Genomic DNA, 27,858 nt, shown 5'->3' with positions numbered 1-27,858 from the left:
GTTTTTCTCTTTCATTCTTTCACCACCTCTTGGTTCAGTAAAGAGGCCATGCAAAGTGTTGTATAAGAAGGGAACATCTGGCACATTACACTGCATGTAAAGAGACAAATGGCGGACACGTGGGCAATGGTTGTTGCGAGTATGGACAAGATAAAGGACAAAGAAGCAGTTGGCGTTTGTAGATAAGCTCTGCCTAACTCGCTGGATTTGGTGATAAGGTTCGTTTCTTTTGTAAATTGGCAAGAGGGTGCCAGCACTGAGGACAGGTGTTTGCTTGGTACGTATCAAGCTTTCCTTTATTGTAGTAAATACTTTTCCATATTGAAATTCAGTGAAATATAGATATATTTTTTCTTCTGTGATTATGAACTTTTCAAAGGATAAATTTCCTATGATTTTGTTTTTTTTTTGTTTTTTTTGTTTTTAAAAAATTCTTAAATCTTTTTCTTATTATTTGGATCAGTGGGGGAGCAAGCAATCCTTTACTGTGATGACAATAATTGTTGAAGCTAATTTATTTGGTTTTATTCAAAACCAGGTTGAAATTTTAAATGTATAATAATATCATGGAAATTGTCAGTATCCAACAGAACGTGTTTGAGTTGAAACAGATTTGTTTTTTATAATGCTTTGTTGAGTGTGTATTGGCTAATGCCAAGTAGATGTGTAATTGAGTACTGACAAGATTCTTAATGTTTTCTTTTCTTTCATCATTTTTCCATTTTTATTTTTCTTCTTTCATATTGTTCATAGTGTGTCCGCTGTGATTTTTTAGTATTTTCTTGTATATGAATGTTATCAGATCTATAGTTACTAGAAATGATGTTTGTAGTGTATCCGATAGGGTAGCGGGTAGGTTTGCTTAGGGTAGCGGGTAGGTTTAGTTGATATGATTGAAAATTACATCTGATTTGGTTATATAAAATATGTATAAAATTATAAAATTTTAATTTTAACTGGAAAGAAAAGATGTTAAAAAATTATAAGACTTGCATAAAAATAGCACTTAATAAGAAAAGAACATTATAATTAATTTTAATTTATTATAATTTTATAAATAAATTAAAGTAAATTTTAAAGAATTAATTTTATCGTAATTTTAAAGAATGTATAGATTATAATTTTATATAATAAAATGTTATATTATATAATAATTCAAAATTTTATTTTAGATTTAAAAATAAATAATAATTTTATACATAAATTTTTAAACCTAATTTAGTAGTATTATAAAGACTTAGATTTTTATAAAATCTATGATTAATTAATTTTAATATGTCTTTATGATTAATTAATTTTAATACGTCCTTCTCATCGACTCCAATCGCGTTCCCAATCAATCTAAAATGAAAACGAATTCTGATTGAGTATAAATAATCTAGATCGAAGATCGATGAAGGAGTTAGCGAATCTGGTAACTATGATCATATCACTGAAAAAACAGCTTTAGTTGATTATTGAATTGAATATCAAACAAATTCCACCAACTTCAAAGCAAACTTTCTGCTTGATAATTTTATTAGCACATAAATAAGGGCCTATATATCCAATGCAAGTACATCTCTGTTTCTTTTCAAGAAAAATTTACATTAAATCCACATTTGTATTTGGGGCATAATAGATAAAAAGATGAGAAGTGGAATTATAATAACAGAAAGTAGCTATTCCCTCAAAGATGAAAATAGGCTAACCCAAAAACACTAATTTCACCGTTTAAATGCACACAGCTAAATTAAAAATTATCTGATAATAAACAAATGTTATGATGCACACTTGAGGATGTCATAAACTTATGATTTAGATCTCTGGCTCTCACTCAATTCTGAACTTAATATCCGATGAAGAAGAGTATCAACTGTGCGACTTCTTGTTTTGAAACTGCATCATGGAAAAATACAAGTGTTTATTATTAACTGTAGAAATAAAGAACACTTGATACTATGATTAATGGAGCAGTAGAATGCTTAGTAATTTAGTATAGTATGATACCCAACATGTCTTCTTCGATCCTTCCGACGAGATGCATCCTGCAGCAATAATAATAATAATAATAATAATAATAGGATATAAACAGGATAATTATCCAAAGCCAACTAAGATATGAAACAAGATTGGTGATTACTTTATGCAAGGACTATTTAGTCACATAGGTATTTTGGCTCCTGTCGGGAGGTTATTTTGAACTTTCTTAATGTGTGATTGAAATGTAAATAGGAGATTATTTTGACTTTTCCTAATGTATGATTGAGACGTAAATAAGATGTCAGGAGGTTGAAGGTTTGACTCTTTTTAAATAAGATATCAGGAAGCCAAAGGTTTTGACTTTTTTTCAAATGAATGTGTGATTAAGACGTAAATAAGATGTCGGGAGGTCGAGGGTTTGACTCTTTCCTCATGAATGTGTGATAATTTATTCATAATTAATATATATATATGGTCACTTGTTTGACCTGCTTAAATTAAAACCCAGAAACATGAAATCCAGAAAATGAAAAAAATTTTGGAGGCTCTTGAATTGTATCAAAGGAAGTCACAAAGACCCATATTTATATATTTATTAATTTAGTGATGGATATGATACTCTACTTTCTAATATTGATGCATAACTAATATTTTCTTGAGATAAAGTATAGATGTGTAACAATTAATAAGTTGGTATCTACAAACCTGATCATCCTCTGACTCATTTGTAGTTTCAAGCTCCATCTCAGCAAAAAATGCTTCCAAGACAAATGCCACAACCTGAAGAGACACAAGGTAAATAAATACTGCTTAATACTGCTTAATGTTTAATCTTAACAACAATAAAAGATATAAAATTTAGAGGGAGGCAACAGTAAATTATATGCACTCTCTGCATACTTGTTTAACTTGTGAAACAATAGACATCATTTTTTTTTAAAATTATTTATTATTAACTTAACAGCTATGTTTTTTAATAACCATAATAACAAAGAACATATTTGAGTCATCAATACAAAGAAACTTACCAAATTGAGCAATAACAAAACTGTTAGGAGGTAGAAACTAATGAAGTATGCAAGGGACCATGAAGTTCCAGTCAGCTCCTTGTAACTCTGACAAAACAAAAGTTTATTATAGTTAATTAATTGGTAATGAATACACAAAACAATATTATTGAATTTAAGTACCTTAATACTGCATTAAAAATTATAACAAAAAAAAAATTAAAAGATGAAACATTATAATCAACAATAATGAAGCTAGATTAGTGTAAAAGCACATACAGGGCATATATTAGATTTATTAGCACAAAGAAAATGAACAAATAAAAAATTGGTTATTGTGAATGAAAAAAGAGTAGTTTTTGCAAAATATAAAGAATGAGTCTCAAATGTTTTTGATACCTGCATCCACACTTGCCAATTTCCCATAACTAACAGATTGAAAAGTGTCACCATCCCATTTGGGTAGTCATTAAAATTGAAGAGCAGATAGCTAGATAGATTAAGAATTTGCCAAATTCATCAAATACTAAATACAAGCATCACAGCAAAATGAAAGAATTAAAAAAAAAAAAAAATTGAAACAAAGGATACTCATTATCATAGAGATCAGTGGTTTCCAGTATTGGATTTCCAGCATTTACTAGTCCACCAAACAGCTACATGTTAATAAAGGTCAAGTAGTAGATTAGTTTGATAAAATCAAATTATTAATACTTAAACAACTGAGAATGTTGATTAGGAATAGCATTTCTCTCAGGAAAAAACTAAAAAGGACATACCTGTAAACCAAGGGTGCAATATATACATAGAACACAAAATATGGTTCCAAGGTAAGGCATCAAACTTGGAATCAATTTTAAGAATGTGGCCACAAATGCTTTATAGCGATTAACATGCAACAGAAGTCTTATCAAGCGTAGCATTCTTGCAAGTAGAAGGTAACGGATCCTGTAGCAGAAAAGATAATAGTAAATTGATCAAGATAAACAATAGAAGAAGCACAAGACAGTGAAACTTAAATAATAGAGGAAAGGACTTAAGCTAAACCAATTTGCAGACTTTGAAATTAATGATTTAATGTGATATAGAATAATTTTACCATTCCCCATTTGAAAGAAGAGCAAGTCCAGATGGCACACAAAAGGTTGCCGTCTCTCCAATAACTGCAAGAAATGAAAAAGATGCCAACATTCAAACACATAAATTAAGCAAAAATCCTAAACATTTGATTTTTAGATGTTCCTAGGAGATATTGAGTATGAAAGAGCAAGTGTTTGTGAAAAATCAGTTATTCAATGTATATTTGCAAATATCTAAACACAACTGATTTTCAGGGTGCTTTTAAGCATGAATACCATAGTTTTCCTGTAAAAGTTAGTTTTTCACTTACCTATTATCCATGTGATAATAAAATCGAACCGGTTTTGACCTTCCATCCAGTAAGCATCAAATCCATATGAAAATATTTTTAGTGCCATTTCCAAGACATATAGCCAGCCTGTAAGGTAACATATGAGTGATTAGCAACCAATTGTTAGATATCATACAGACTAGAGCAAGGTTAAAAATAAATCAAAATAAAAGGAAATGAAGTCATTCTCATTGTTATTTAAGCAATTCATAATAGACTTCGGGCAAATTATATGGAGATTTTCTTTGAGAAGATTCATTATCATATCTAGAAAGCAGGGAATTCAGCAGATAATTAAGACAAAAGTAACTTGAGTATACTTTCCAACTCTTGTAACTCAAAACTATCACAAAGTTAGTCCCGCCTCCAAGAAAAATGGAATACGTAAAATCCATAGTCAACCAACACAATGAAAAAAGGTTAGTGATTCAAACCAACAGTTTAAATTAGTACAACGTCTAAGAACCTGATAGTTATATAGGGTTCTAAGACTTAATGTTGTAAAAATCACAGGTTCAAATCCTGATTTATTCAAAATGAAAAGAAATCACTCAGTGTGAAGTACAAGAACTCAAAAGTTTACTTAAACATTCTTTTAATAAGAATTATTCTATCGCTGCCACACAACTTGTGCATGAAAGATAATGAAACACTTAGGATAGATGGATAAGTATCTCAAGTATTTTGCATTCTTTTCGCAGAAAATAATAACGATGTCCTGATTATCTCGAGTGTTCTTAGCAAGAAAAATTTGCAGGTTATATTGAAACCTCACCGAAGAAGAACTCAACCGCTTGCCAAGACTTCTGCGCAGAGCTATTCTGTATATCAAGCTGCAACAAGGAAAATGCTGAGAAGGCATAAGAAAGGATGGTCATAAAGACAAAATATAGCTGAAAGAAGAGTATAGAATTCCTAAAGAAAAACCAACTATTCTGCCTAAAACAAAGAATTGAATGGAGAACCAACATAAGACTGAAATTAAATGTTTAATGGATAAAATACTATCACATATGCAGATTGATTCCTTCAGAATATCAGAAATCTCAGTCTACTAAATTCCACAATATAAATATCAATCCCTTTAGATAATGGATTCCATTCAGATAACTTAGAGAGGAAAGGAAATTAAGCAAGGATTCAGTGAAAGTATAATAGTTAGCCATGTCACAAATATCACAGGCAATTTATTGTGTGATCAATAATTGGGGCTAGAATCTTTTATCTTAAAAGATGACGTTCTTGTGGGAGAGATTTGAAAACTTCTTGAATACTTTAGAGATGACCATTGTATAGAACACATAACATCTTATTATACTTCAGAAGTCATCATTTCAAATGTAAAATAGTATGGTACTATTATCCATGAAATGAACTAAACAAGAAAAATTAACACGCAAATGCATCTTCACAGCTTAAGGATAATGCAGCAGAAAAGAAAAAGTAGCATAATTTAGGAATGTTGTGAAAGTCTGAGGAGGTTTCCCACCAGATCTGTCCTTTATAAGAAATAATTATCTTGAAGAAGCAAGCATCATTCGCATAGTAACCTAGGTTTAAGAGATGTCATACCGTTGTTTCGATAATCACAGCAACTAGATTCAGAAAGAGCACAAAAGCCACAATGTATCCAAAAATAGGGCCCTGGACAAATGCTTTGAACTTTTTGCATGGCTGAGAATGGTAAAATGACGGGTACTGTTCAAACCATGACGGCTGTGAACAAAAGCAAAGCATGAGCACAGATATACAATCTCTTCATTATCCAAACAGACCTGAACAACTAGCCACAGCCAAACAAGTGTGAGCACAAACATACAGATTACTGATGGAATGAATTTTATTTATTAAAAAAAACTGAAATGAATAAATCCAGTTGTCCTACTCAGCTAGTTATGATAATAAAACACTAAGAAGAAATAAAAGGATACAGCCAGAAACTAAGAGAAAACAACATGCAAAGACAGAACAGTTGGTAGGCAATTATTTTTTCATACCATAATGAATAATATGTGAACTTTAAATATTTTCAACAGCAAAGAGTGCTGACTCACCAAAGGTTCCTTTTGGAACCGTAACGCAATAGCATTGCAAAGGTCTGTGAATTCTTCTAAATTTATCTGCAAATGGATACATGGATGAGAAACAGATTTAGTAGAGTAATTCCTTTATGATCACGATTAGAAAGTCCGACCTAGAACACTACATAGTTAAAGAGCTCTAACCAAACACAAAAAACTATTGCCATTTGCCACCAGAAAGAGTAACTACATGCATAAAGGAAATTATTTTTCAGATGTCACACTGAAGGACACTTCTCATGTGGTGTGACTTAAGCAACTTAAACATAATATCTATCAATAAGTTATTTGATGGCTTCCATGCTAGTGCAATTTGCATGAACACGGTGTTACCCACAAACCTTCATAGAATTATAGATATGGAAGAGTATAATAGACAAGGATAGTATGAAGTTGATACACCATAAACTTAAAATGTGTTTGTAGAAAATTATCAGTTTGAAGAGGAGAACTGAAAACAGAGCTAACGCAAGCGTAGGATATTACTAGCATTAACTTATAAATTATGAATAATGGTCTTTACCCAAAATGAAATACAGCTTCAGTTGTCAGGGCAAATAGTACCTTCATGCAGAGGTTAAAGGTTCAACCCCCGAAATTAGCTTGGGTTTATGGGCTGGGCTGACCCCGCACACATGATGACAGGCTCAACCCATACACACACACACACATATATATATATATATAAATTGGCTATGAAATAAATAGTCTATGAAGCTGCTTCAATCTAGTTCAAGAGGACTAGCTTCTTAATTTATTTCCTAGTGACCGCTAAAGTAGAAACAAAATGTAACTCACCTTGAAATCACCGCTATCATCCAGTTCATCAAATACCAATTCAAAATCTTCACTTTTAGTTTTTGGCAAGGACCTACAGGAAAAGGGAAAAAGAAAAGAAAATTCACATTGAACTTTGACAAGAAAGATCACACAAGTCATGAATCAGAACCAAAGAAACGTTGCCTCAAAACAATGTCTTAGCAAAAAAATTGTCTCTAAAAGAAAAATGTTACCTGTACTTGTTTAATTCCTCAAACAGATGTACACATTGCTCCTTGTTCAGATGTCCATTTCTCTGGCAAAATTTATTACATATAGGAAGGCAAGGTGTTAGTGCAATTGCAACTATTCATAACGTTATAGAAAAGAAAAAAAATCATTTGTAGATGTCATCTATTAAAAGAGAACTTGAAGAGGAATCAAAAGTATCAAGGTTACATGAATATCAATAAGATTGAATGCCTTTTCCAGAATCCTTCTCCTCGTGGAGTCCATTTCGATAACTTGCTTTGCTAGCTGCAAAGAATAATAAAAAAATCTTCTAAGATTGTCAAGAAAGCTTTCAAGCATAATAGAAGCCTATCGTATAGTGGACTCAGCAATATAAAATCACAAATTCTGATGAATTTGCTAATGCTCCATGCAACATAGAAAGAAAAGTAGGAATTTAATGTTAACCAGTTGTAACCACCTTCTAGTTGATTTTAAAAGCACTGGCATGATTACCTCAGATTTAAAGCTATCATATACAACGGCAAGAATGAGATTTGTGAGGAAGTAAACCGCCACTAACACATACAATACGAAAAACAAGCAAGACCAGCGAGATTTCCTGAACAAAGTATACACATGCATCAGAACAAGAGGACATAAGTAAAATTTCCATCAGTATTGAATCTATTAATGAAAATTGAACTAAAGAAACATGAAGGACAAACAAGAAAGCAAATCATTAAGAAATATATGCGTGATAAACATGCCAATTACTCCATGCAAAGAACAGGGAAGAAGACTGTGATAAGAATTATCATTATATCAAGAAGCTTCCATAATTTTTACTTCCATACTTAAAAATCATTATGTCATCACAAGCAATGTCATTTTACAACTAGCATATCAATAAATTCATTGTTGTCATTCCTGTAATGTTAAAAAGCCAATGTAATGTACGGTTAAATGTCTATATGAAAACACAAAGCCAAATAAGATATCATGGCCCTGCATAATGAAGTTTACATTCACATGCTATACTCATACTTCAATATGAAACACATATGGAATCAAAGAGAATCAAGTCAGAATAATGTTCTCGAGAGTGACAAATTACAAAGCGAAATCATAGAGTTATTTGAGATTTAGTTGGGAAAACTTCGAAAAGAACATTTAGGAATTCAAGAAATTGATAATGAGAACATGCAATTGCATAACACAATCATGGCCCTGCATAATGAAGTTTACATTCACATGCTATACTCATACTTCAATATGAAACACATATGGAATCAAAGAGAATCAAGTCAGAATAATGTTCTCGAGAGTGACAAATTACAAAGCGAAATCATAGAGTTACTTGAGATTTAGTTGGGAAAACTTCGAAAAGAACATTTAGGAATTCAAGAAATTGATAATGAGAACATGCAATTGCATAACACAATCCATGTACATAAAAACAAGGACACCTTAAAATTTGTTCGATATCCTTGTTTTATTACATTAGGATAGACCTGTATTTCAAGTTTTTCCCATGAACTATAGCATATGAAACAACAGAGAGTAGAAAGAAAGAACTGAATCAGATCTCTTGCATCATGCAGTCTGACATGACCAAAGGAAAATATTGGAAATGGAGAAACATAGGACACTTCTCTTATTAAAAATGATGTGTAAATAGAGTAATACATGTCCATGAGGGATGAGAGTCTACCAAGTTATACTAAGTATAAATAAGAGTGAGATTTTTAATATTGTATGAACAATATAAGAAGCTTCCTAAGTTTGGAACTGAACTTTGGATAAGCAGGAACAGACAAGCTTACTTGTATGCAGGTATCCACACATCTGGATTGTTAGATGTTGTGAAAAGTACAAACATTTGATATAATGTGGCACCATAGGAACTAAACATAGTTTTTCCTTGCAGAGTATCTTCAAATGTGACGTATGCCAACCAGCTGGCAAATAAAAGAAACAACAAAGAAAGAGCCTGCCATGCAGAAGTAGATAAAAGGTACATTATACAATGTACATTATTAATAGTAAGCAGCAACTGCCAGCAAGGGGAATAAACGGTAAGAATACTCAGTGCTAAAAGAATCGTAGCACCTAGAATCATTTGTCATGAAAATATGTAATTTAGAATGGAAAGGTGATAAAAGAAAAGTTACGAGAACCATACCAAGACATTGAGATACATTCCCATCATTCCAGCTATTGTGACAATACATCCTCGTAAATCCCTAAACCAATGAAATGATTTATTCTTAGAAAAGGTCAACTCTATGAAAAGAGTGCAATATTAACTTTCACAAAAATTTGAGACTGCATGCAAAACATACAGTATTGCCTGTTAACCCAATTAAAGAAAATAAAAACAAAATACATCACACTTAATCTCTTCATTGAATTGACTAAATTAGAAGCTCAGTGAAGAAACTTTATATCTGCTTTACGAAAAACTAGATGACAATCTAATCAGATAACCTCTTCTTGGTAGTTCATTAAAACAGATTAACAAATGGTTGCATGTTCTATGCTTGCTTTAGGCAATAATTTAACAAAAAATGATTCAATCCTGGAATTCTACCATGTTTCTTACTCTAATACAATTCCATTTGCCTAGGCAAACCACTTTTCTAATTTCCTGAACACTATCCATATAATTGAGCAAGATGAGTACTGCAAATAAATATCACAGTAATTGATACCAGTTGGTTTCCACAGTTTTGAAGCCTACCAAATCGATAAACTTCCCCCAAAATCTAGTTATAAAAGAACAAAATTAGCCAATACAATTGATAATCACCAGTATATATGGATGATTGAGCTGATAATTTGCAACATTATTCTTAGCAGAATATCATTTAGTGCATCCATAAAATTTTCTTTGCTCAAACAAGGTTCGAAAAACAGCATGCTTCCAACCCAACAAGAATAAACAAAATTGATACTCTTACCGTATTGTCATGATAACAAAGATAACACGGACATATGGAGCAATCCTCAAAGGTAGATAAGCAAGAAGCACGGGGGATACATAGAGTGCATATATCAACATGTCACATATTAAAAGCAGCAGAAGTACGACCTGCAGATGCAGCATAAGAACAAATCACTGGCTTTAAGCGGATAAGTTGTTAATAGCAGTAGTTCCCTTTGGCAGCCATCAACCAAGCATGAACTCAAATAAAATTTGTTAATATCATTAAATATTATAAAACAAAAGAATTTAAGCACGGCAAGGCTTTCTATCAACCAGCCATTATAAACCGTCAGAGGATATCAACCTTTCCAAACTATCACGACAAATGAAATGAACTTTATCTATCTTATCAAAATATGAAGAATGACAACTGAATCTATAAGCATTTTTCAAATATAAAGTGTGAATTTGGAACTTTACCTAGGAAGCAAATCATATCGAAACAAAAAATAACTCTTGAAGGAAAAAAGCAAATAAAGACAACAGACCTTTATTCTGTTCGATGGACTCTTCCAATATAGATGGAAACCCTCATAAGCAATAGGAAAGAATGTATGCAAGATGAGTATGGATAGAGTAATTCCCTGCAACACATATAAAACACGCCAAGAATGACCTTGAGCAAAGGTTCAAAACAGAAATAGATGGAGACTTGACACATTTTGAAGAAAAGAAAAGGTAAAAAGGACAAAAGAAAACATTTCTATAAAATATGCAGACATGGAGACACTAAATCACCTTTTCCGAGAATGGTAGAAGAATATCATGACATGGCCACAAATGACAACATTATTTCAATCATTAGACTTCCATCACAAGAATTAACATCTTACTAGCCTGTTTGCTAGAAGATAACATGATATTTTCCCATAAATAATCACCTTGTTCAAGGCTTTTGTTGGTTGAAAAAAAAATAATGCATGCCAACAAATTTACATACAATGAAAACATGATACAGCATACACGCGGTTATCAATAATAAGTAGCACTCAATCAGAGCAGTAACTATTGAAACTTTGAATAGGATATTTACAAAACAATCACAAAGTGCAAACAGAGATATTGGATATAGGAACAATCGATAAAGCTCTCTTGTAATAACACACAGTTAAAGCAGTTAAAGTTACCTCATAAATAAGAGATTGAACATTATTTAAGTAAGGCAACTGTCCGAGGAAGAAATATTCTCTATCCTGACAAGCGTACTGATCATAACTTGTGCTACACCATAAAGGTTTCTGCAAAGTCCAACCAACAAACATTTCTTCACACATTGTTCATTCTAAAAATATACTTAAGAACACACAACAGTAAATATCATCAAATGGATCAAGATCAATCAAGTATGATCAAAACTCAAACAGGAAAGGGGAACAAAAGTTTCTAATCTACATGACAAAATAAGCAACTGACCTCAAGGAAATTTAGCAGGAGTAAAGCGAAAAGATTAAGGGACCACACCCAATCGAATCTAATATAAATGAAGTAGAGTTTTGCTGCTCTGTCAAAACTTGAATCATTCAACACTTCTTCCGGCAGACCAATACCATCTTCTGCCTGAAAAGCATTCACAATAGCACAGAAAACATAATTAAGACAAAAAAATAACATTCCCATATTATATGCTAAGAATGGCCAGCACTTGAAAGACAATCAGCATAAACCGGATCTGCATTCGAGAACTGCAAATTCAAAATTTTTGATCTAAATTTATGAATTACTTAAATTGAAAAAAAAAATCAACACAAAAGTACAAAGCTAACGACAAAAGTGCAAGTTATGATTGACGAAAAAAAACTGAAAACCCCAGCCTTTAAACACGAAAACATGTCATTTTTAGAGCAACTAAAAAACTCTAAAGCTACAATCCATCAGGAAAACAGATAAAAAATCACATCTTTTTTACAAGTTCCACTATAAACATCCAGAATCCATCGCCACAATCAAAAGAGAACGAGAAGCAAGAGTAGGAAAGGATACCAGATCGACGAGAGCGGCTGCTTTCTGGTAGCGCGTGCCATAAGCAATGGCATCAGATCTCCTCTGGTATGGCTTGTGCTTATGATAACCAGCGCCAGCGCCAGCGCCGCCGCTGCTGCTCGCTTCAGTGATCAAAGGGGAGTCCATTGATTTGTCCACCGAGCTCTCAAACTAACACAGTGATCATGAGAGAAGAGAAGAAGAGGATTCAGGCATCGCGAACTCACGAGCGCGAGAGAGAGAACAATGTGAGAAAACGAAGCAAAAAATACAGGAAAAGAGCTTTTTGCACAAAACCCCTCAATTTAATAGTTAATTACGAAGGAGCGAGAAATGGAGGACGTGTATCTCTGTTGAGGTTGTCATGCGTGTCGGCAACACGTGGGGGTCCAGGGAGGCGATCATCTGCGTAGATTTTGCCTCGAGATTGGAGTAAATACAGATCTCGAGGAAATGGCTGAGATGAAGAAAAGGAGCTAGATCTGGTGCTGATATGTTTGACATTGTGGAATAGACTGACATATTGATTAGATGGGCCAGTCAATGGATGGCACTTGTCGTTCAATAATTTCTTTTATGTTTTTTTTTTTTTAATTGAATACATTGCAAGATTATCTAGTTGCTGAAAGCAAAACGTCAAAACAAATTTTAATTTGATTTTACAAATAAAGTAATCAAGGCACGGTTAACAAATTTCAAAGGAAAAAAATGGAGTATATATAACCTGAGAATTAAGAATTGCTTTCTTTAAATAGAAGCGGGTTTTGTATTGTTTTGCTTGAGTAGGATGCAATCAATACATCATTCATGAACCAACGCTCCCATTTACGGAGTGATGTGATAGTATATGAATTCAGTCAGACTATTGCTACATACCTGTCCATTTCCCACTTTGTATTATTAAAGTTGGGCTCACCATCCAGCGAACGGATAAGTTTTTCTTTTTCTTTTTTTAATAACACAGATTATTTTTCATTTTAAAATTTACATTTAAATCAAAATAATTACTCAACTTAAAATTCTCAAATTGCACAAAATTTCTTTAACATTTACACTTTTAAAAATAAACTAAAATTTTTCAGATGAACACATGATAGAATAAAATTAAAGTTAAATAATTATTTTAATTCAAATTAAAATTTAAATTTCAAAATAAAAAATTAAAGAAAAATCATTATCTAATATCCTGCCAAAAAATTTACCCACTAATGAACTCATGTTCATTCCCTATGTCCATGTCTTAAAAAAAAATAATAATAATTTCAGTTGTTAACTTACTGATATGATTTATCCATATATTCATAAAAAAATAATAATGGTGTAGACCAATGTTATTTCACAATTGTGAAACAATCCAGTGTAAACAACCTAACCCTGCCATGATTTATCTATATTTATATATAAAAAAAAAACACATTGTGTAGAACAGTGTTATCTATGTTTCCAAAATATCATCAAAAGCTTTGGGTAGAGCAGAAGGTTTTTCTCTAATAAATTAGCTTATGGTTCAGGATTACTGGGGCCCAAAAACCGAACGGATAACTCCCGCTTGAAGAAAATGAAGACAATTCCGATCCACATAAAGAGAGGTGGTTGAGGTAGTGACCCAAAAAAATTGAGGGTTTAGGAGTAATTGTCGTTTTGGAAGGGCCATGCGCAGGGAACAGACGCAACACAGAAATTTGAAATAAAGCAACAAAATTAAATAACCACAAAATCATTTTCTAGTTTAATTTTCAAATGACCAGTACACAACTTGAGGCAACAAACAAAGTTTCACGACAAAGAAACGTGCAGCCAAGTATACAAAATATGCGGAAGGAAATCCAACCAATAAGCTACGAAGACTGATGTTCATACAGCCAGACAAGCATATGCGTACTGTGTCCTCAAATGGATATTTTCTCATATACTTGGTGCAACCACATAAGAGAAGAGAATAGAATTGCAAAAAATCAACTTTCAAGCAAGATCCACAACAGAAACAGACAAACAACAGAGAAACTTGTAATAGAAACAAAAAGTAATTTAAAATACAGGTCCCATGTCGATTGACTTAAATCCACATGTAAAGGATTATAAGAATTTCTTTGTCTTGGGCTTTGGCTTTTGTGATAAACACCTCTTTGAAATAAACAATTCGCTTATGCAGTGTTTAAGAAGCTCAAGCCCAAACAGGGGTATTTTGTTATTATTGTAACTAACACTAGAGAAATCACAGTAAGAAGAGGAATCTAGGATCCATGTCCAACCTTAACAATTTATCAAAATTCATAAATTAAGATTCTCAAGAAGAGAATTTGCTAGAAGTCTAAAAAATAAGACAACCTGCAAAGCATGTTCTCTCTTCATTCTTTAATTGGAATAGGGTTCCACAGAACTTAGTGCTAGAATACTAGTATGAGGTAATCCTATAATATCTTTATCCATATCAAAGGATCATCTCATAAGCCTTAAGGATCATAGCTCTATCCTCTACATCAAAGAATCATCTCTTAAGCCTTTGCTCCATCCTCTATATCAAAGAATCATCTCTTAAGCCTCAAGGATCATGGCTCCATCCTCTATATCAAAGAATTATCTCTTAAGCCTCAAGGATCAAAACTCTATCTTCTATCAAAGAAACATCTCCTAACCTTAAGGACTGATAATTTGTAACCAGAATCATAAAGCATGCAAACAAATTAAACTACCAGAAAGCCAACATATAGAGTACTGTATAGAGCATTGCACCTTGACAAAGGTTTATTTTTAATAGTAGCAATGCTCTGATGCATGAAAAACTAGCTCGAGATGGTACAGAAGGCACAAGCAACACTTGAATTAACTAAATCTGGATAGCAAGAAGGAAAGATGAACACAATACCAAATCTAATAACTGAAACTCAAAGCTACAATTTGGAGAACAATATCCAGAAGCTGACCACTGTAACCACTATTGGCTGAATACAGTACACAAAGCCACATATGAAACAATACACAAGTAAACACACTCCTATCATCATATCATCAGCCCAATAGACTAATGGTAGAAAAAAAAATAGGAAAAGAAAAGACACACCACAAATGGATGATATCAGAAGAGAGTGCATAAAACATGCACAGATGTAAAATATTCAACAAGTAATCAAGTGCAGCTACCATCTCTGAGATAAAATGGAAGAAGAGATTCTAAGCTCATGAGATCATTTAATTCCTAACAAGATAAACCACATCATTCATCAAAATGTATGCCAAGTAGAAACCTTGAATACCAATCACATTACCAAAAAAAATAACATAAAATAAAAGATAAAAAATAAAGTATCAAGAAGAAAAAATGGAAAATGATCAAAAGTAAGAACAAATTTTTGCCTCTGATTTCTATTTTCAATCCATTTCACGGCAACCTAATGACACTATTCTAACCTTCTAAAGTTAAAACCTTGAACTTGCATCATCATTAAACACAACCAAAAACATGCATTTCAACAACCTTATGATTCATATTATAGTTCTCTCAAATCTCCACATTCATGACCAAAACAAAGATCATTCACGAACATCAACAAGTACTAGATTCTTCGAACCCATTAAGATCAATCCATCAAGAAAAATAAATACTAAATCCCAATCAAGCAAACTATTGAAACTACATTAAGTCTACAGAATCAGGATATTAATTCAAATAAACAGACAAGTAAACCAAAAATCCAGCATCAAAAGGTAACAAGAATGAACCACTATCATTTAGAACCTGAGCTTGGTGAAGAACCACCGATTCTTGCCAGTCTTGAACCGCTCCTCCAAGCGGGCCTTGGTCTCCTTGCACGCCGTCACCTTCTTGTCCTTCGATTGCAGCGAATCAATAGTAACAATGTCCTTCAGATCAACATCAAGGGTGTAGCGAGTGGGCATGATATGGTTGTAGTTCACGAGCTTGAGGAAAGCCTTGACACGAGATTTCTTGGCAGTTTTCTTGGCTGAATCCTTGCGAATGACCTTCTTAGGATACTTGGAAATGCCGGCGACGAGGCAGTGACCATAAGGGCGATCACGGGTGCCTTCGTCGAAGGATCGCACGATCACGGCCTTGCGGCCAGCGAATCGGCCCTGTAGAACAATGATGGCTTTGTTGGGCTTGAGGAACTTCACCATCGTCGAGATCTCCAAGCACCTCTGGCTCCTTCGCCGCTGTCGATCTCTTCCGCTCTTCGCTAGGGTTTCAAAAACACTAGGACTTGGGTATTTATATAGAGAAGGGGAGATGGATAGAATGACGGGTTTACCCTTTGTGAATTAATGTTTGAATGTTTAAAATGTTAATTTACTGAATTATGATAATAACTCAATAATTATACATTACCATTACTTACATGTCTTACTTAACAAATAAATAATATTTATCACTATTGTTATTATTATAATTAAATATATTATTATTATTACTATTATTATTATTGGGAGGAGGCTGATTTAAGATGGAGATGAGATAATTTGGGGAAACATAAAAGCATGTATTTTTAAGATTGGCTGAGGGCATTTAAATAATTGTACTTAATCAATTAGCTTATAAAAAACAGCTTATTTTCATGAACGGGTCTTTTGCAGCTTATAATAAACTGTATTTAGACTTATTTCACAGCTTGAGCTTATCCAAAAAAGCCTATCCAAACACAAATATAAACCTCATAAGCACTTAACTTATAAGACAGATTTATGCTCGATATTTTGATTATCCGTGTGTTAATCATTTTTTAATTTACTGCCTAACTCCATATCTATTTATCTTTTAGCATCCCTTAAATGGTATGCATTTGTTCTAATTTATCTTTGAGCATCCTTTAAATAGAGGGCATTTCTCTATTCATTAAAAAAATTGAATAAAACTAAAAATATATGATTATTTGTACTCATTGCAAGTTGCAACACCTAACAAAACGACTAGAGAGAGCAAGTAAAAATAAAGTCCACACATGAACATTATCACACTAAGAACACCCGCACAAAATTACTACTCACAATCTCAAAATGTGCCTTCACCTATACTTCAAACTCTATCACCACTCGTGAAGAATAAAAATCTGACTACTAATAGACCACTTGCTTACAAGCTGTTGACATATATAAAGCACATATGTGAAAGTAACAAGAAATCATGTGATAAAGTTCAATATTCACAGAATGTTTATATTTTCTTCTTTTTTTCATATGCAACAAGTTATGACATAGTCAGCACCCTGCTTGATGGCAGGCAGTAAACAAGAAATAGCTGCAACCTACATAGAAACTGCAATAGCATGCATGATTCTACAAGCTCAAGCATAATCATATTCCAAACGATATTTGGTGACCCTCGTCTGTAGTCGAAAATCAGAATCTCTCGGCGGTCATGACAACTGGCTGAGGTTCCACGCGTGTTTTGGTGAGATATGGGCCTCTTCTCACAGCTTCCTGCAACTGAAAACAAAGAATCTCATGTTACAATAATATTGTCGAAAAGCCTGCTCTACAAGAGTTCATTCCTGATGGATTCAGAGATTCATTAAAGCACTCGCCTTTTCAATAATTCCTGTGGCCGGAGACATATTCGATGCCGACAAAGCTTTGTTGATAGCCACGCAACATTGATACCGCACGTCCATGCCTAAACATCCTCAGTGTCAATAGGAATAGATTTTAAATGAGAAACTAGATGGTGCTCCACTTGTGAAAATGCATCAAAATTATGCCAAGCAAACATTGGAAAGAATATCATGTGGAATTAAACAAAAACTTGCCGGATGTAGTTTGATTTAGCATATAATATGTTCAATTTACGGCATTTCTATGGTTGTTAAAAGGATATCAACCAAGATGCAGTCATTTAATACTCAACAAAAAAGATGATTGGATGAGACCCATTGGAGTTTTAAAATGAAAAACAACAACCATATTTAAGTGGATGAAAAATTTGATAATAATTATGATTTGCTGGACATTTACCATCCTTGGAGGTCTCCAGGCTTGCATCTGTCACTATTGTTATAATTTCCTGCTTTGAGCATATCTCCATCAAACACCATGGACGGGCTACCAGTCCAGACATTGCTCTATAAGCCTGTCCAAAAATTAAATTTATAATGTATATGAGAGTAGCTTTAATTCTTCCATAAAATCACATTGCTCTTGTTTCTAGTGGTTCTTAGGCATTGCTTAAGTCCTTATTTTTTATAGAATATTTTGTGAAAATTTGCTAACGATATCATTGAAAGAATCTGCTTATCACATGCTTTACACTATAATTAAATGATAGCTAATAGTCAATTCAAATAGTATCAAATAGAAAGAGACAACTATCAAATTATGTAGTAGTGGTAAAAAAAGGTCACATGAAATTCTTAAGGATCTTTAATCAAGTCTTACAGCTAAACGTGTCTCAGGTTCTTGTTGCAACACAGAAAGAAATAATCCCTGAGAAGAAATAAAACCATGTTAGAAAGATAATGTGCTTGGTTTTTAAAAAACTACAAAGTGTACACAAGAAAGTAAAGAAATCAATATATACATGTGGCAACAAGGAAGCTGTTCATGACCATTAACATTGCTCAAGAAATCCAAGTATGCAACCATGTTGCCTTGCAAGATGTAAACCAAACAAATTATCAAGCCCAATTCAACCCAAAAACCTAAACTCGTAGGATAAGAGACCCAGATTATAGATGAATGCCTACATTTACTAATTTAACCTATGTGAGGCTAATAATTCCTCTGATACACCCCTGCTACATGCTAGCCAATTTTAGCTGGCCACATTGCAAATAAACCAATTAACTAAGCTCTGATTCCATATAAGATGCAAACCAAATACATGATCCACACACAATTCAACTCCAAAACTCAAGGTTATAGGATGAAAACATATTATACACTCATCAATATTTATTATTTTTACCAACATTGGACGAACTCTAATATGTCTGACCTTATAAAACATCTTATCCTAGATAAGAAAGAATCACGATAGGAACACTAACAGATGGTGTCAGTTTTGGGGTCTCAGCCGCAGTCGCATAGATCATGCGTTTAAGGTATTCCTCCGCATTGTCATTCAGTAGCACACTATCTGCTGATCGTTCAACACCACAAATGTTCCCAAGAGCATGTAAACCAGCCTGAAAAGTCAAAACAATCCAAATATGTTGATAAAGATATATTATCAAAACATGCAATGGTTGACAACAGCACCATTTCAAAATGTAGAATACTCACCAATTGTTTGCCTCTTCCATGCTGATCAAAGGCTGCTTCTATGACATGTCTAGCCACATTAGATGGACTTGTCAGCAGCAATGCAGCTCCTTGTTGTGCTAGAAATGCAACAATATATTATAGGGGATCCAGGATGTAAATAACAAGGATAAGATAATCATAAGAGGGTAACACAAAATTTGATTGATAAGGAAACTGCTTTTCTAACTTCTTATTTGTTTGTTTATATTGAAGAAAATAACCATAAAAACTAATTTAGGATGGGTTTTCTAGTTACATGAATAATTAAGAGGAAACAGCCACACTGGTTCCTCTGCTCATTGATAAACTATTAGTAGCAATTACCAAAATAAATTTGATTGCTTTATGAAGTATGAGATCATGATAAGCATGATGCCAATTACAGAGTGATCTTGAAAGTGACCCCATGCATAGACTCCTACAACATGCTAACCAATGAAAGACTTGTCACATAATAGTTCAGAGAAAAAGCTAGAGCAAACTTCCCAAAATCATATGTTTCAAATTATGCAAATTCATTCTTCCTCTCTACCTTCCTTACTAACCCTGAATTATATCCAGAGTGATTCTTTCACAAGGAACGGCCATTAATATTTATCTTTGAGGATCCGTGCAAGGTAATGTCTTTTAAGCTCACTTAACTGATGTAAACAATAAGCAACAAAGTTTTCATTTGTGGGAAACAAAAGTAGAGAATTAAATGAAAGCGGATTTTTGCAAGACCATAATATCTGCATAGCTGCAATTTATTAGGAAAAAAAAAAAAAGAAAAGGCCAAGGTGCAGACTTACATGTTCCAATAAGACCTAAAGCTTCAAGGATACTCTCACATTCATTTAGATCAAGATCATCTACCAGTTCCAATCTTTCATTAATGCCCAAAATAAGAGCAGCAACTCCTGAAATCAAATTAAAGTAAGACAAACTTTAATCTGTCCCTTGCATTCACATGGTTGAATACATCCACATTCCCCAAATCAACCTCAATGTCATGTCTAAACAATCTCTGGTGGAAGAATATTAATGAGTATTTCAATAACATAATACCATCATCTGGAAGGAACTAAGCATAAAACTAAAAATATCATGTAAGGTAGAAATGAAATCAGAGATGCACTTCTGAAGAAATCGTTTATTGATTCATTTTATTTTAAATGTTGAGTTAATAAATCAACCAAAAAAAATGAGAAGCAATTTTGTCTATCATTTCTACTACTACTACTAATGACCTTCCCAAACACAAGGTAAAACTTTGTACTAAAAATAAAAGAACATAAAGCATATACATTCTGATAGACAAACAGACAAGTCAGGCTAGAAACAGATCAGGCCAAGCAGGAAAACTTCTGTAGATCTAGGTATGTGTTTATACTGTTTTATGACCAAGTTAGGATGAAACCCCAGAAGTTCGAAACATAATATTAAGGACCATCATAATTTAGCATTCCTAGAACCATTCTCACTTGATTCATCAATAGTTGTATATACATCAGCTCTAGAAAGAAGCCTTCCGCTTATCATAAATGCTCTTGCTCTTATAATGGAAGCCACAGACGCATTGCTGAAACAAGAAGAAAGATATACATTAAATTAATGCCTCAGAGAGAAATTAAAAGTCATCAAAATCAATCAGTTGCAATACCTTATCAGACCAGTCAAGAGTTGAAGCAAAGTAGTTTTTAATAAGAATCTAGCACTGTGAGGAGATTCCACCAACTGCATAATGAGAACAGGTTATTCTTACGGAATTTATGCTTGTTTCTTGATGAGTGAAAGAGAGAGGGTAGTAAAACTCGCACCTAGACTACTGAAAAAAATCAAAGTAAATTCTATGAAGTTATGAAGGGTTTTAGATTCACGAGGTTGAGAATATTCATGGAATAGTAACAAAATGATATGGGCCAGCACAAGTTAGATTTGGTCCATCTAAACAACTTAAAAGGCTTCGAGAGCAAGATAAACCCTAATCCCAAATTGATGCTAGCTTGTGGAAGGAAACCTACAAAAGAATGTAGTGGAAGTTTTTTCCTGCCAGAAGGAAAGAAACTATTATAGATTGAAGTATTGATCCAACAAAACAACCAACAAAAAATCCTACATTATCAAATGCACTCCCACCAAACTTGGAACAAGAGAAAAGGCTTCCACCAAATTCCTCATTACTCATATTCTCCAATGTTGACTTCCACTGAGTTTTCTAAATTGATTAATCCCATAGAAAAAGGGTGGTAATCTCCTATTAATGAAGGCTAAGTATAAAAGACAAGTAACAGCTGGTGTTGAACTAAAAGTTACTACTATAACTCTGTCATCACATATCAATCCTCTCCACCCACTGTCAACAACAGTCATTCACCTCATCCACTTCCTGCACCCTTGTCAAGCCGACCAACATAAAAAATAAATAAAATAAATAAAAAATAAAAAGGAAGAAGAAGAAGGGAAAAGAAAAGAAATTCCATGCTTCTTGTTTGAATAGTTGAGCAGTTCACAACCCACTAGCTTTTAGCTCCAACTCCCCTTGGTGAACATGCCCTTCAGCCTTAGCTGTCAAACCAATATCCTCCTAGGCATTCCATGATTCTCATCTAGTAAAAAGCACCAGCACCAAGAAATTAGACTTTGTCGGTATCTGCAATTGGCCATCAAATCCAAACCATTCAGGGTCTAGATCCTTGATACTCGAGATCAATGGTAACTCTCAATTCCACTGCATGCATCAACTCACTCCCCTCAGCAGCACATTATTGCAGAACCATTCAATCTATAACCAGGTCAACCAAGACATGGTTGAACTGCAAAGATCAATAGGTATTTCCTAGTTTTATTGAATTAAGTTCTTTTTAGAGTTCCTAGCTCAAGTATAGTACCCAATCCCCAGGTTTTCTGGTCGAAAACGCAGCCAGTTCTCAGAACTGCTTCCATTAGACGAAAGCTAACAAAATTTTAAAATAGAAATAATAATTTCAACAATGGCATCAAGTAGAGCAATATCACCTAAGCAGTTTTTACATCAGTTTCCATCCCCACATGCATTATGTGAAATAGAAAATATTATTGAATTGTTTACTACCAAATCACCGCATAAGAGAGCCACATCCGAAGGTCTACTCCCAATTAAGGCACTACTTACCTCCATCTTATTGTTTTGAATTCTAATTCTATCCTTCTTGATTTTGCAGCCATTTATCTTCAGCATTTGTTATAATTTAAATTTAACTTTACCCCCAAAACCCTTAGTTTACAAAATTTACAAAGAGATCCCTGAGCTAATAATAAATAAATAAATGGGGTTAGGTATTACAATGGAACTCAGAACAAATCCCACAAAACTAGTTGAAAATTTATTAAGTTAAGCTGGACATCAAATGTACCTCACGTAAAAGATGAAAATCCATTAAGTTAGGCTGGACATCAAATGTACTTCATATAAAACAGATGCTGCAAACCTAGCTGAAAATCCATTTAGTTAAGCTGGGCATCAAATGTACCTCATATAAGAGCTCCAGGGCACTCAACGTCATGAGCATATCATCCTGCTGATTGATTTGGTCCTCAAACAGGCTAAGCAAATTTGAATCATAAACTGCCGTTGCAGCTAGGCTAGATATAGAGAACAACTTGGATGCAAGAGACAAAATCCGAATCCTAGCCTGGTGCATTCATCATGAATATTCAGAAATAGGATTAAGGGCAAAAACAATTATGCAGATTATGCCGAAACAAAGTTCTTTTAGATCTTGAAGACTAAAAGATAATGCATTACAGTTACGAACAACATAAAGAACCACATGTACAGAAAAAGAAACCACCAAGTACACACCAAGCATAGAACTCATCAAAATTCATACCAGGGAAGAGCAATGGGCAGCTACAACTTTAAGCTGGACAGACTCTTCACTTCCATGAGGAAAGATGATTTTCTAAATAAAGTCATGCAGCAAGTAGGTTTGATTATTGAAGTCAGCCACTCCATGAGCATATATGGAAAACTTAATGCAGTCACACTAAGACCTTACAATTCCTTCAGGAGTCTGAGCAATACTATTAATAGCTTCCAAAGATGCTGCTGAAGTTAGTTCATCGCTGGACCAACAGAAAATATTTATCAGCAAGAACCAAAACAAATTCCATAAATCAAGACTTCCAAGACCCAAACATGATATGATACATGCTAATCACATAAGCCAAGGCAGCCTAGGAGCAGAATACAATTCTAATTTTCATGCAATATTCATTAAGAACAATGAACAAATCTGAAATAGTTTCAGACTTTTAATTAGCCCCTAGCCAGAAATATTGTATCTCACCATGCATCTTGGAGATTTTGGCATGTATGTTTAAAATTAACAAAAGGTATACTTATTCATAGAACACTAATCCAGATCAAAATCCTCTACTAAGCCATCCTCATATTTGCTTGAAAAGAAAGCCAAGATAAAAATAATGAGTAACAACAAAGGTCAGAGACATACCCTTCAAGAAAGCAATTTAGAAGAAGTGGATAAGTGTTGCTTGTCAAGATTATTTTGACATGTCCTTCGCCTTCAGCATTTACTAGCATATAATGCACCTGATGTGAACAGAAGAAAAAAGTGAGTCATAACTTCCACAAGCATCTCTTTTGCTATAAATTGTTCCATCGATTAGTTATTTGTACAAGCTATAAAGAAAGAACAATAGCTGACATACACACACTAACAAATTGATGTATTAAACAATCCATTAAATTTGTTATAATGCAAAAAACCTATGTTGATCAGAATAAAACGTCTGAAAATGACAGCCAACATTCTTCAATCTAGCTATGCTTTCATAAAGTTAGCATATCTCTATACATACAGCTTTACAAGCCAAGCATTGAATGGCCTGAGATTTTGCCTGAAGTCCAGCTTGAACAAATGCCTGAAAACGAAAAACAAAAAAGGAAACAAGGAAAATAGCAATTCAAATACAAGAAAAACATCACACATAATTCAAAGCACCAATTAGATGACATCATACAAAAAAAATTCCCAGCTTGATTTCCAAACAGGACAGGAACTAAAACTGCAACACTCTTTAAATGTTGGATGAAACTATAAATACTGGTTGTTGAAGATCATGCTTTCACCATTTTCAAGCATTCATGCCATTTAATACATTGATTCAGCCAAAAATCATCAGCCATCACAAGAGAAACATGCATAAATTTTATTAATACCTGATTGAATCAAGGTGAAATATTGATCACAATAACTTAGCAAGAACTAGAAATTCCAATAATTCAACTAGATGGACTACATTTTGAAGGTCATCGAATTCAAAATAACTAACAAAACCAAAATCAATAATAAGATACATACAATATAATGAGGGATCAGAGAGGCGCCAAATTTTGTCTTGAATAGTCTCTCCAAGCAAGCAACTATAGTACCTTCAACTCTGGATACATCAGCCTTGGTTTGCAATATACTACAAGAGCAGAGAAACTCACGACTCAAAACCAAATGAAGTGAAGCAATTGATTCCCAAATAGATACATAGAGAAAGAGATAAACCTGAAGAGAAGTGGGAGAGGAAAGCGATCAAGGAACTCTTTAGCTGAAGCATCGTTTTGCAACCCTGCGATCGAATGGTACGAATAACGAGTTCAAGCATAGATGATAACACAAGGGAAAAAAAAAGAGATGGGCATCGGGTACCGGGGTAGGAAGCGAAGTCGGACGCCGCTTCTAGGATCGGAGCGAGATCGGTCGGAGCTTCCGCCATGGATTCCGGCGGCGTGGTCTCTGGTAGTGCGAGAGAGTGCTTTGCGTCGGTGATCGGTGAGAGAGGACTTGGGCGGTGAAAAAGGGAAGGCGGGACTTGCCACGCGGCGGAAAAAATGGGCCTTTGAGATGCGTGCTATTCTCTGTTTTATGATTTAGGAAAGAAAAACTCCTTGCAATTCTTAATTGATATAAATATTTAATATCGTTTTAAAATTTGTATAATTTGAGGATATTGTTTAAAATAATAAAAACACAAATTATAACATGGCTTTTTGACACTATATCTTTCATATAAGATACTCATTTTGTATTTTGAGACGATCCAATATGGAATTTAAAGTTTACTCAGTGTGAGTATTGAGTTTAATCCATACTACTGCACCTCTTTTGTATATGTTTTGTCATATTTTAAAATATATATATATATATATGATGATTATTTTAATTTTAAAAATAATTCAAAATTAATTAATTTTACACCAAATGGGAGGTCAAAGAAACGAAGTGCCCATCACAATCATTAAAAAAGTACAGAACAATAGTTTATCCACGTTAAAAATTAAATAAGTAAATAACACTGCCATTTAAAATATATTTAAAAAAAAATGGTTTTTTCCGATGCTAATCCATCAGACTCGTTTGCGATGCATACATGTTTGAACTTATTATCATAATCTTACTTAGTATAAATTTAATGATTGGAGTTCATGGACAAAGTCATAATCAAGAATGAAGCCTATGTTACAATCTAATTGCAAGATCAAAGCACGCACCCATCCCACCCAACACATACTATCTTGAATATGTTTCCAATCTAATTATATTCTTGCCGTTGGATTTTCCCAATGCTTTTTCAATTTTTAATAAAATTTAAAATATATAAGTTTAAATTTTATAAGTTTCTTAACATCATGGACATGGATAACTTTTTCTAGGATGGCTGGCCTAAGTTCTGGAAGTTATGTGTGGCTCCTCGGGTCAAATTATTCTCATGTTTAGTCTTCATGACAGAATTTTAACCCATGATTACCTCCACAAGTTAAACTTGTCTCCAGTTGTTAATTGTGTTTTTTGCAATCAGGAATGTGAAACCATTGAACATCTGTTTATTAGATGTCCCAGAGTAAGTGCTATTTGGAATCATATTTGCTCTTTGATTGGCGCTAACATCTTTGTTCAGTGTAACATTATTTGACAATAATTGGGTTGGGGACAATAGATGCAGGGGTGAACAGCTTTAATGCCTCTATTATTGCTGCCACTCTCTAGTTGATCTGGAAAGCCAGATGCCATATCATCTTCAGAAAAACAAGCATGTGGACTTGGGTCAAATTCCTTTTTGGGCTGTGGAACATGTCAAAGAATACTTCATAGTAATTAAGGATAAACTAGGGAAGTATCTTCTTAACTTAGATCTTTCTTACTCTTCTAGATTCATATTATTCATTGGTGCATCCTAGATATCTGAGGATCAACCTAGTGGGGTTGGGTTTGTGGTTGTCAATGCTGATAAAAGATTTCTTTTTTACAGGCTACACCCAATTTTTTGTGACATCTTGCTTGGAGGCTAAATTGGGTGCGATCAAATAAGCTCTATAATGTATTTCTGAGCACTCACTTACGACGGGATGCATTATGACTGACCGTACGGAAGTTGTTCAGGTAATAACTAACCATCAAGTCTCTGACAATTGCCGGATTTTAAATCAGGCGAGTGAGATTCATTTGTTGCTGCAATCGCCAGAGAATCCTATTCTGGATGTTGTCCTTCGTGATTGGAATTCAATTGCAGATAAGTTGCCCAACTTGGGTAGATCTTCAGTTGAAGTTTCTCTCTTTCATCAGGGCAAACACCTCCCTAGATGGATCATGAAGATTTGTAGGAATGATGGGTTTTGCTTTGAGTTTTCATTTTTTGTTATTTTTACTGCCTGTTTAGGTTTGTTGTTTCTAGCTGCTGTGCAGCTCCTTTCTAAAAAAATAATTAAAAAAATAAATAAATCTCACAATACTTATCTTAATGAGTATCAATTTAAAATTTATTTTGTAGAAGTGAATTGTAACTTTAATTTTTAAACCACGGAAAAAAAAAACTTTGGTCCCAACTACACTAACAATAGTTGCCTCGATTAATATTAAGTTAATAATTTTATAATAATTTATAAATTTTATATAACATTTAAATTAAATGTCAACGAATAACTACCCATGTTTGTGATTAAGAGGTCTCAAGTTCGAGCCTCTCATATTACAATCTACTTTGAAAGGTTCTCTGTGGGAGTTCTGTGTAATAAATACCTTTTGATATGATCTCCATTTTAGAGTTGGATGGCGGGGGTTTGTCCTAGAAAGTCAGTTAAGATACCGTAACTGATGTACCTCCGTGTTTATTTTGTCATTTGCTTTGTCGCTTGTCGACTTTATCAATATATAT

The 27,858-nt window shown here is 33.6% G+C and overlaps 3 protein-coding genes and 1 long non-coding RNA gene across 5 annotated transcripts; 1 reads left to right on the top strand and 3 right to left on the bottom strand.

The window, feature by feature from the left end:
• Nucleotides 1-6: 6 nt before the first annotated feature.
• LOC120253187 lies at nucleotides 7-710 on the top strand. The gene is made up of 2 exons (XR_005534216.1): nucleotides 7-277; nucleotides 464-710. It is a non-coding gene; the product is annotated as an uncharacterized LOC120253187 (long non-coding RNA).
• A 778-nt stretch (nucleotides 711-1,488) lies between these two features.
• On the bottom strand, nucleotides 1,489-12,696 carry LOC120253124 (two pore calcium channel protein 1). The gene is made up of 23 exons (XM_039261415.1): nucleotides 12,421-12,696; nucleotides 11,854-11,997; nucleotides 11,568-11,678; nucleotides 10,929-11,024; nucleotides 10,415-10,545; nucleotides 9,637-9,697; nucleotides 9,278-9,444; nucleotides 7,968-8,073; nucleotides 7,680-7,757; nucleotides 7,475-7,536; nucleotides 7,260-7,332; nucleotides 6,435-6,500; nucleotides 5,953-6,096; nucleotides 5,156-5,213; nucleotides 4,360-4,467; nucleotides 4,069-4,132; nucleotides 3,749-3,917; nucleotides 3,561-3,625; nucleotides 3,369-3,459; nucleotides 2,991-3,077; nucleotides 2,668-2,742; nucleotides 1,990-2,027; nucleotides 1,489-1,878 (listed from the first exon to the last, which is right to left on the bottom strand). Exons 1-23 carry the CDS (start codon nucleotides 12,565-12,567, stop codon nucleotides 1,791-1,793), a joined length of 2,229 nt encoding a protein of 742 aa, XP_039117349.1. The 5' UTR covers nucleotides 12,568-12,696; the 3' UTR covers nucleotides 1,489-1,790.
• Nucleotides 12,697-15,979: 3,283 nt separating this feature from the next.
• LOC120253153 (60S ribosomal protein L27-3-like) lies at nucleotides 15,980-16,635 on the bottom strand. Its single transcript, XM_039261457.1, has one exon. The coding sequence runs from the start codon at nucleotides 16,555-16,557 to the stop codon at nucleotides 16,150-16,152; it is 408 nt and encodes a 135-aa protein (XP_039117391.1). The 5' UTR covers nucleotides 16,558-16,635; the 3' UTR covers nucleotides 15,980-16,149.
• A 902-nt stretch (nucleotides 16,636-17,537) lies between these two features.
• LOC120253108 lies at nucleotides 17,538-25,546 on the bottom strand. Of its 2 annotated transcripts, none has more exons than XM_039261390.1 (17): nucleotides 25,356-25,546; nucleotides 25,212-25,275; nucleotides 25,017-25,125; nucleotides 24,514-24,576; nucleotides 24,147-24,244; nucleotides 23,691-23,757; nucleotides 23,523-23,594; nucleotides 23,163-23,324; nucleotides 21,314-21,387; nucleotides 21,135-21,232; nucleotides 20,463-20,570; nucleotides 19,651-19,748; nucleotides 19,416-19,553; nucleotides 18,805-18,852; nucleotides 18,385-18,499; nucleotides 17,958-18,046; nucleotides 17,538-17,853 (listed from the first exon to the last, which is right to left on the bottom strand). In XM_039261390.1, exons 1-17 carry the CDS (start codon nucleotides 25,420-25,422, stop codon nucleotides 17,773-17,775), a joined length of 1,551 nt encoding a protein of 516 aa, XP_039117324.1. In that variant the 5' UTR covers nucleotides 25,423-25,546; the 3' UTR covers nucleotides 17,538-17,772. The 2 variants fall into 2 exon arrangements, with proteins under 2 accessions (XP_039117324.1, XP_039117323.1); XM_039261389.1 differs by having other exon boundaries at nucleotides 17,538-17,859; nucleotides 25,356-25,545.
• Nucleotides 25,547-27,858: the final 2,312 nt, after the last annotated feature.

The sequence above is a fragment of the Dioscorea cayenensis genome, chromosome 26 (genome assembly GCF_009730915.1).
Source record: "Dioscorea cayenensis subsp. rotundata cultivar TDr96_F1 chromosome 26, TDr96_F1_v2_PseudoChromosome.rev07_lg8_w22 25.fasta, whole genome shotgun sequence".
NCBI classification, from domain to species: Eukaryota; Viridiplantae; Streptophyta; class Magnoliopsida; order Dioscoreales; family Dioscoreaceae; genus Dioscorea; species Dioscorea cayenensis.
Note: the sequence above shows the minus strand (reverse complement) of the source record. Positions and strands in the feature narration are given on the sequence as shown.

Excerpts from the sequence above, each read along its gene's own strand:
- LOC120253153 (XM_039261457.1), bottom strand. The coding sequence starts at position 16,557 with ATGGTGAAGTTCCTCAAGCCCAACAAAGCCATCATTGTTCTACAGGGC.
- LOC120253108 (XM_039261389.1), bottom strand. The coding sequence starts at position 25,422 with ATGGCGGAAGCTCCGACCGATCTCGCTCCGATCCTAGAAGCGGCGTCC. Across the intron at positions 21,233-21,313 it reads CTCTTGACTGGTCTGATAAG|CAATGCGTCTGTGGCTTCCA; the intron begins GTATTGCAACTG and ends TTCTTGTTTCAG. Across the intron at positions 18,047-18,384 it reads CCTGGAGACCTCCAAGGATG|GCATGGACGTGCGGTATCAA; the intron begins GTAAATGTCCAG and ends GAGGATGTTTAG.
- LOC120253124 (XM_039261415.1), bottom strand. The coding sequence starts at position 12,567 with ATGGACTCCCCTTTGATCACTGAAGCGAGCAGCAGCGGCGGCGCTGGC. Across the intron at positions 6,501-7,259 it reads ATGATAGCGGTGATTTCAAG|ATAAATTTAGAAGAATTCAC; the intron begins GTGAGTTACATT and ends ATCCATTTGCAG. Across the intron at positions 5,214-5,952 it reads CTGTGATTATCGAAACAACG|CTTGATATACAGAATAGCTC; the intron begins GTATGACATCTC and ends TCCTTGTTGCAG.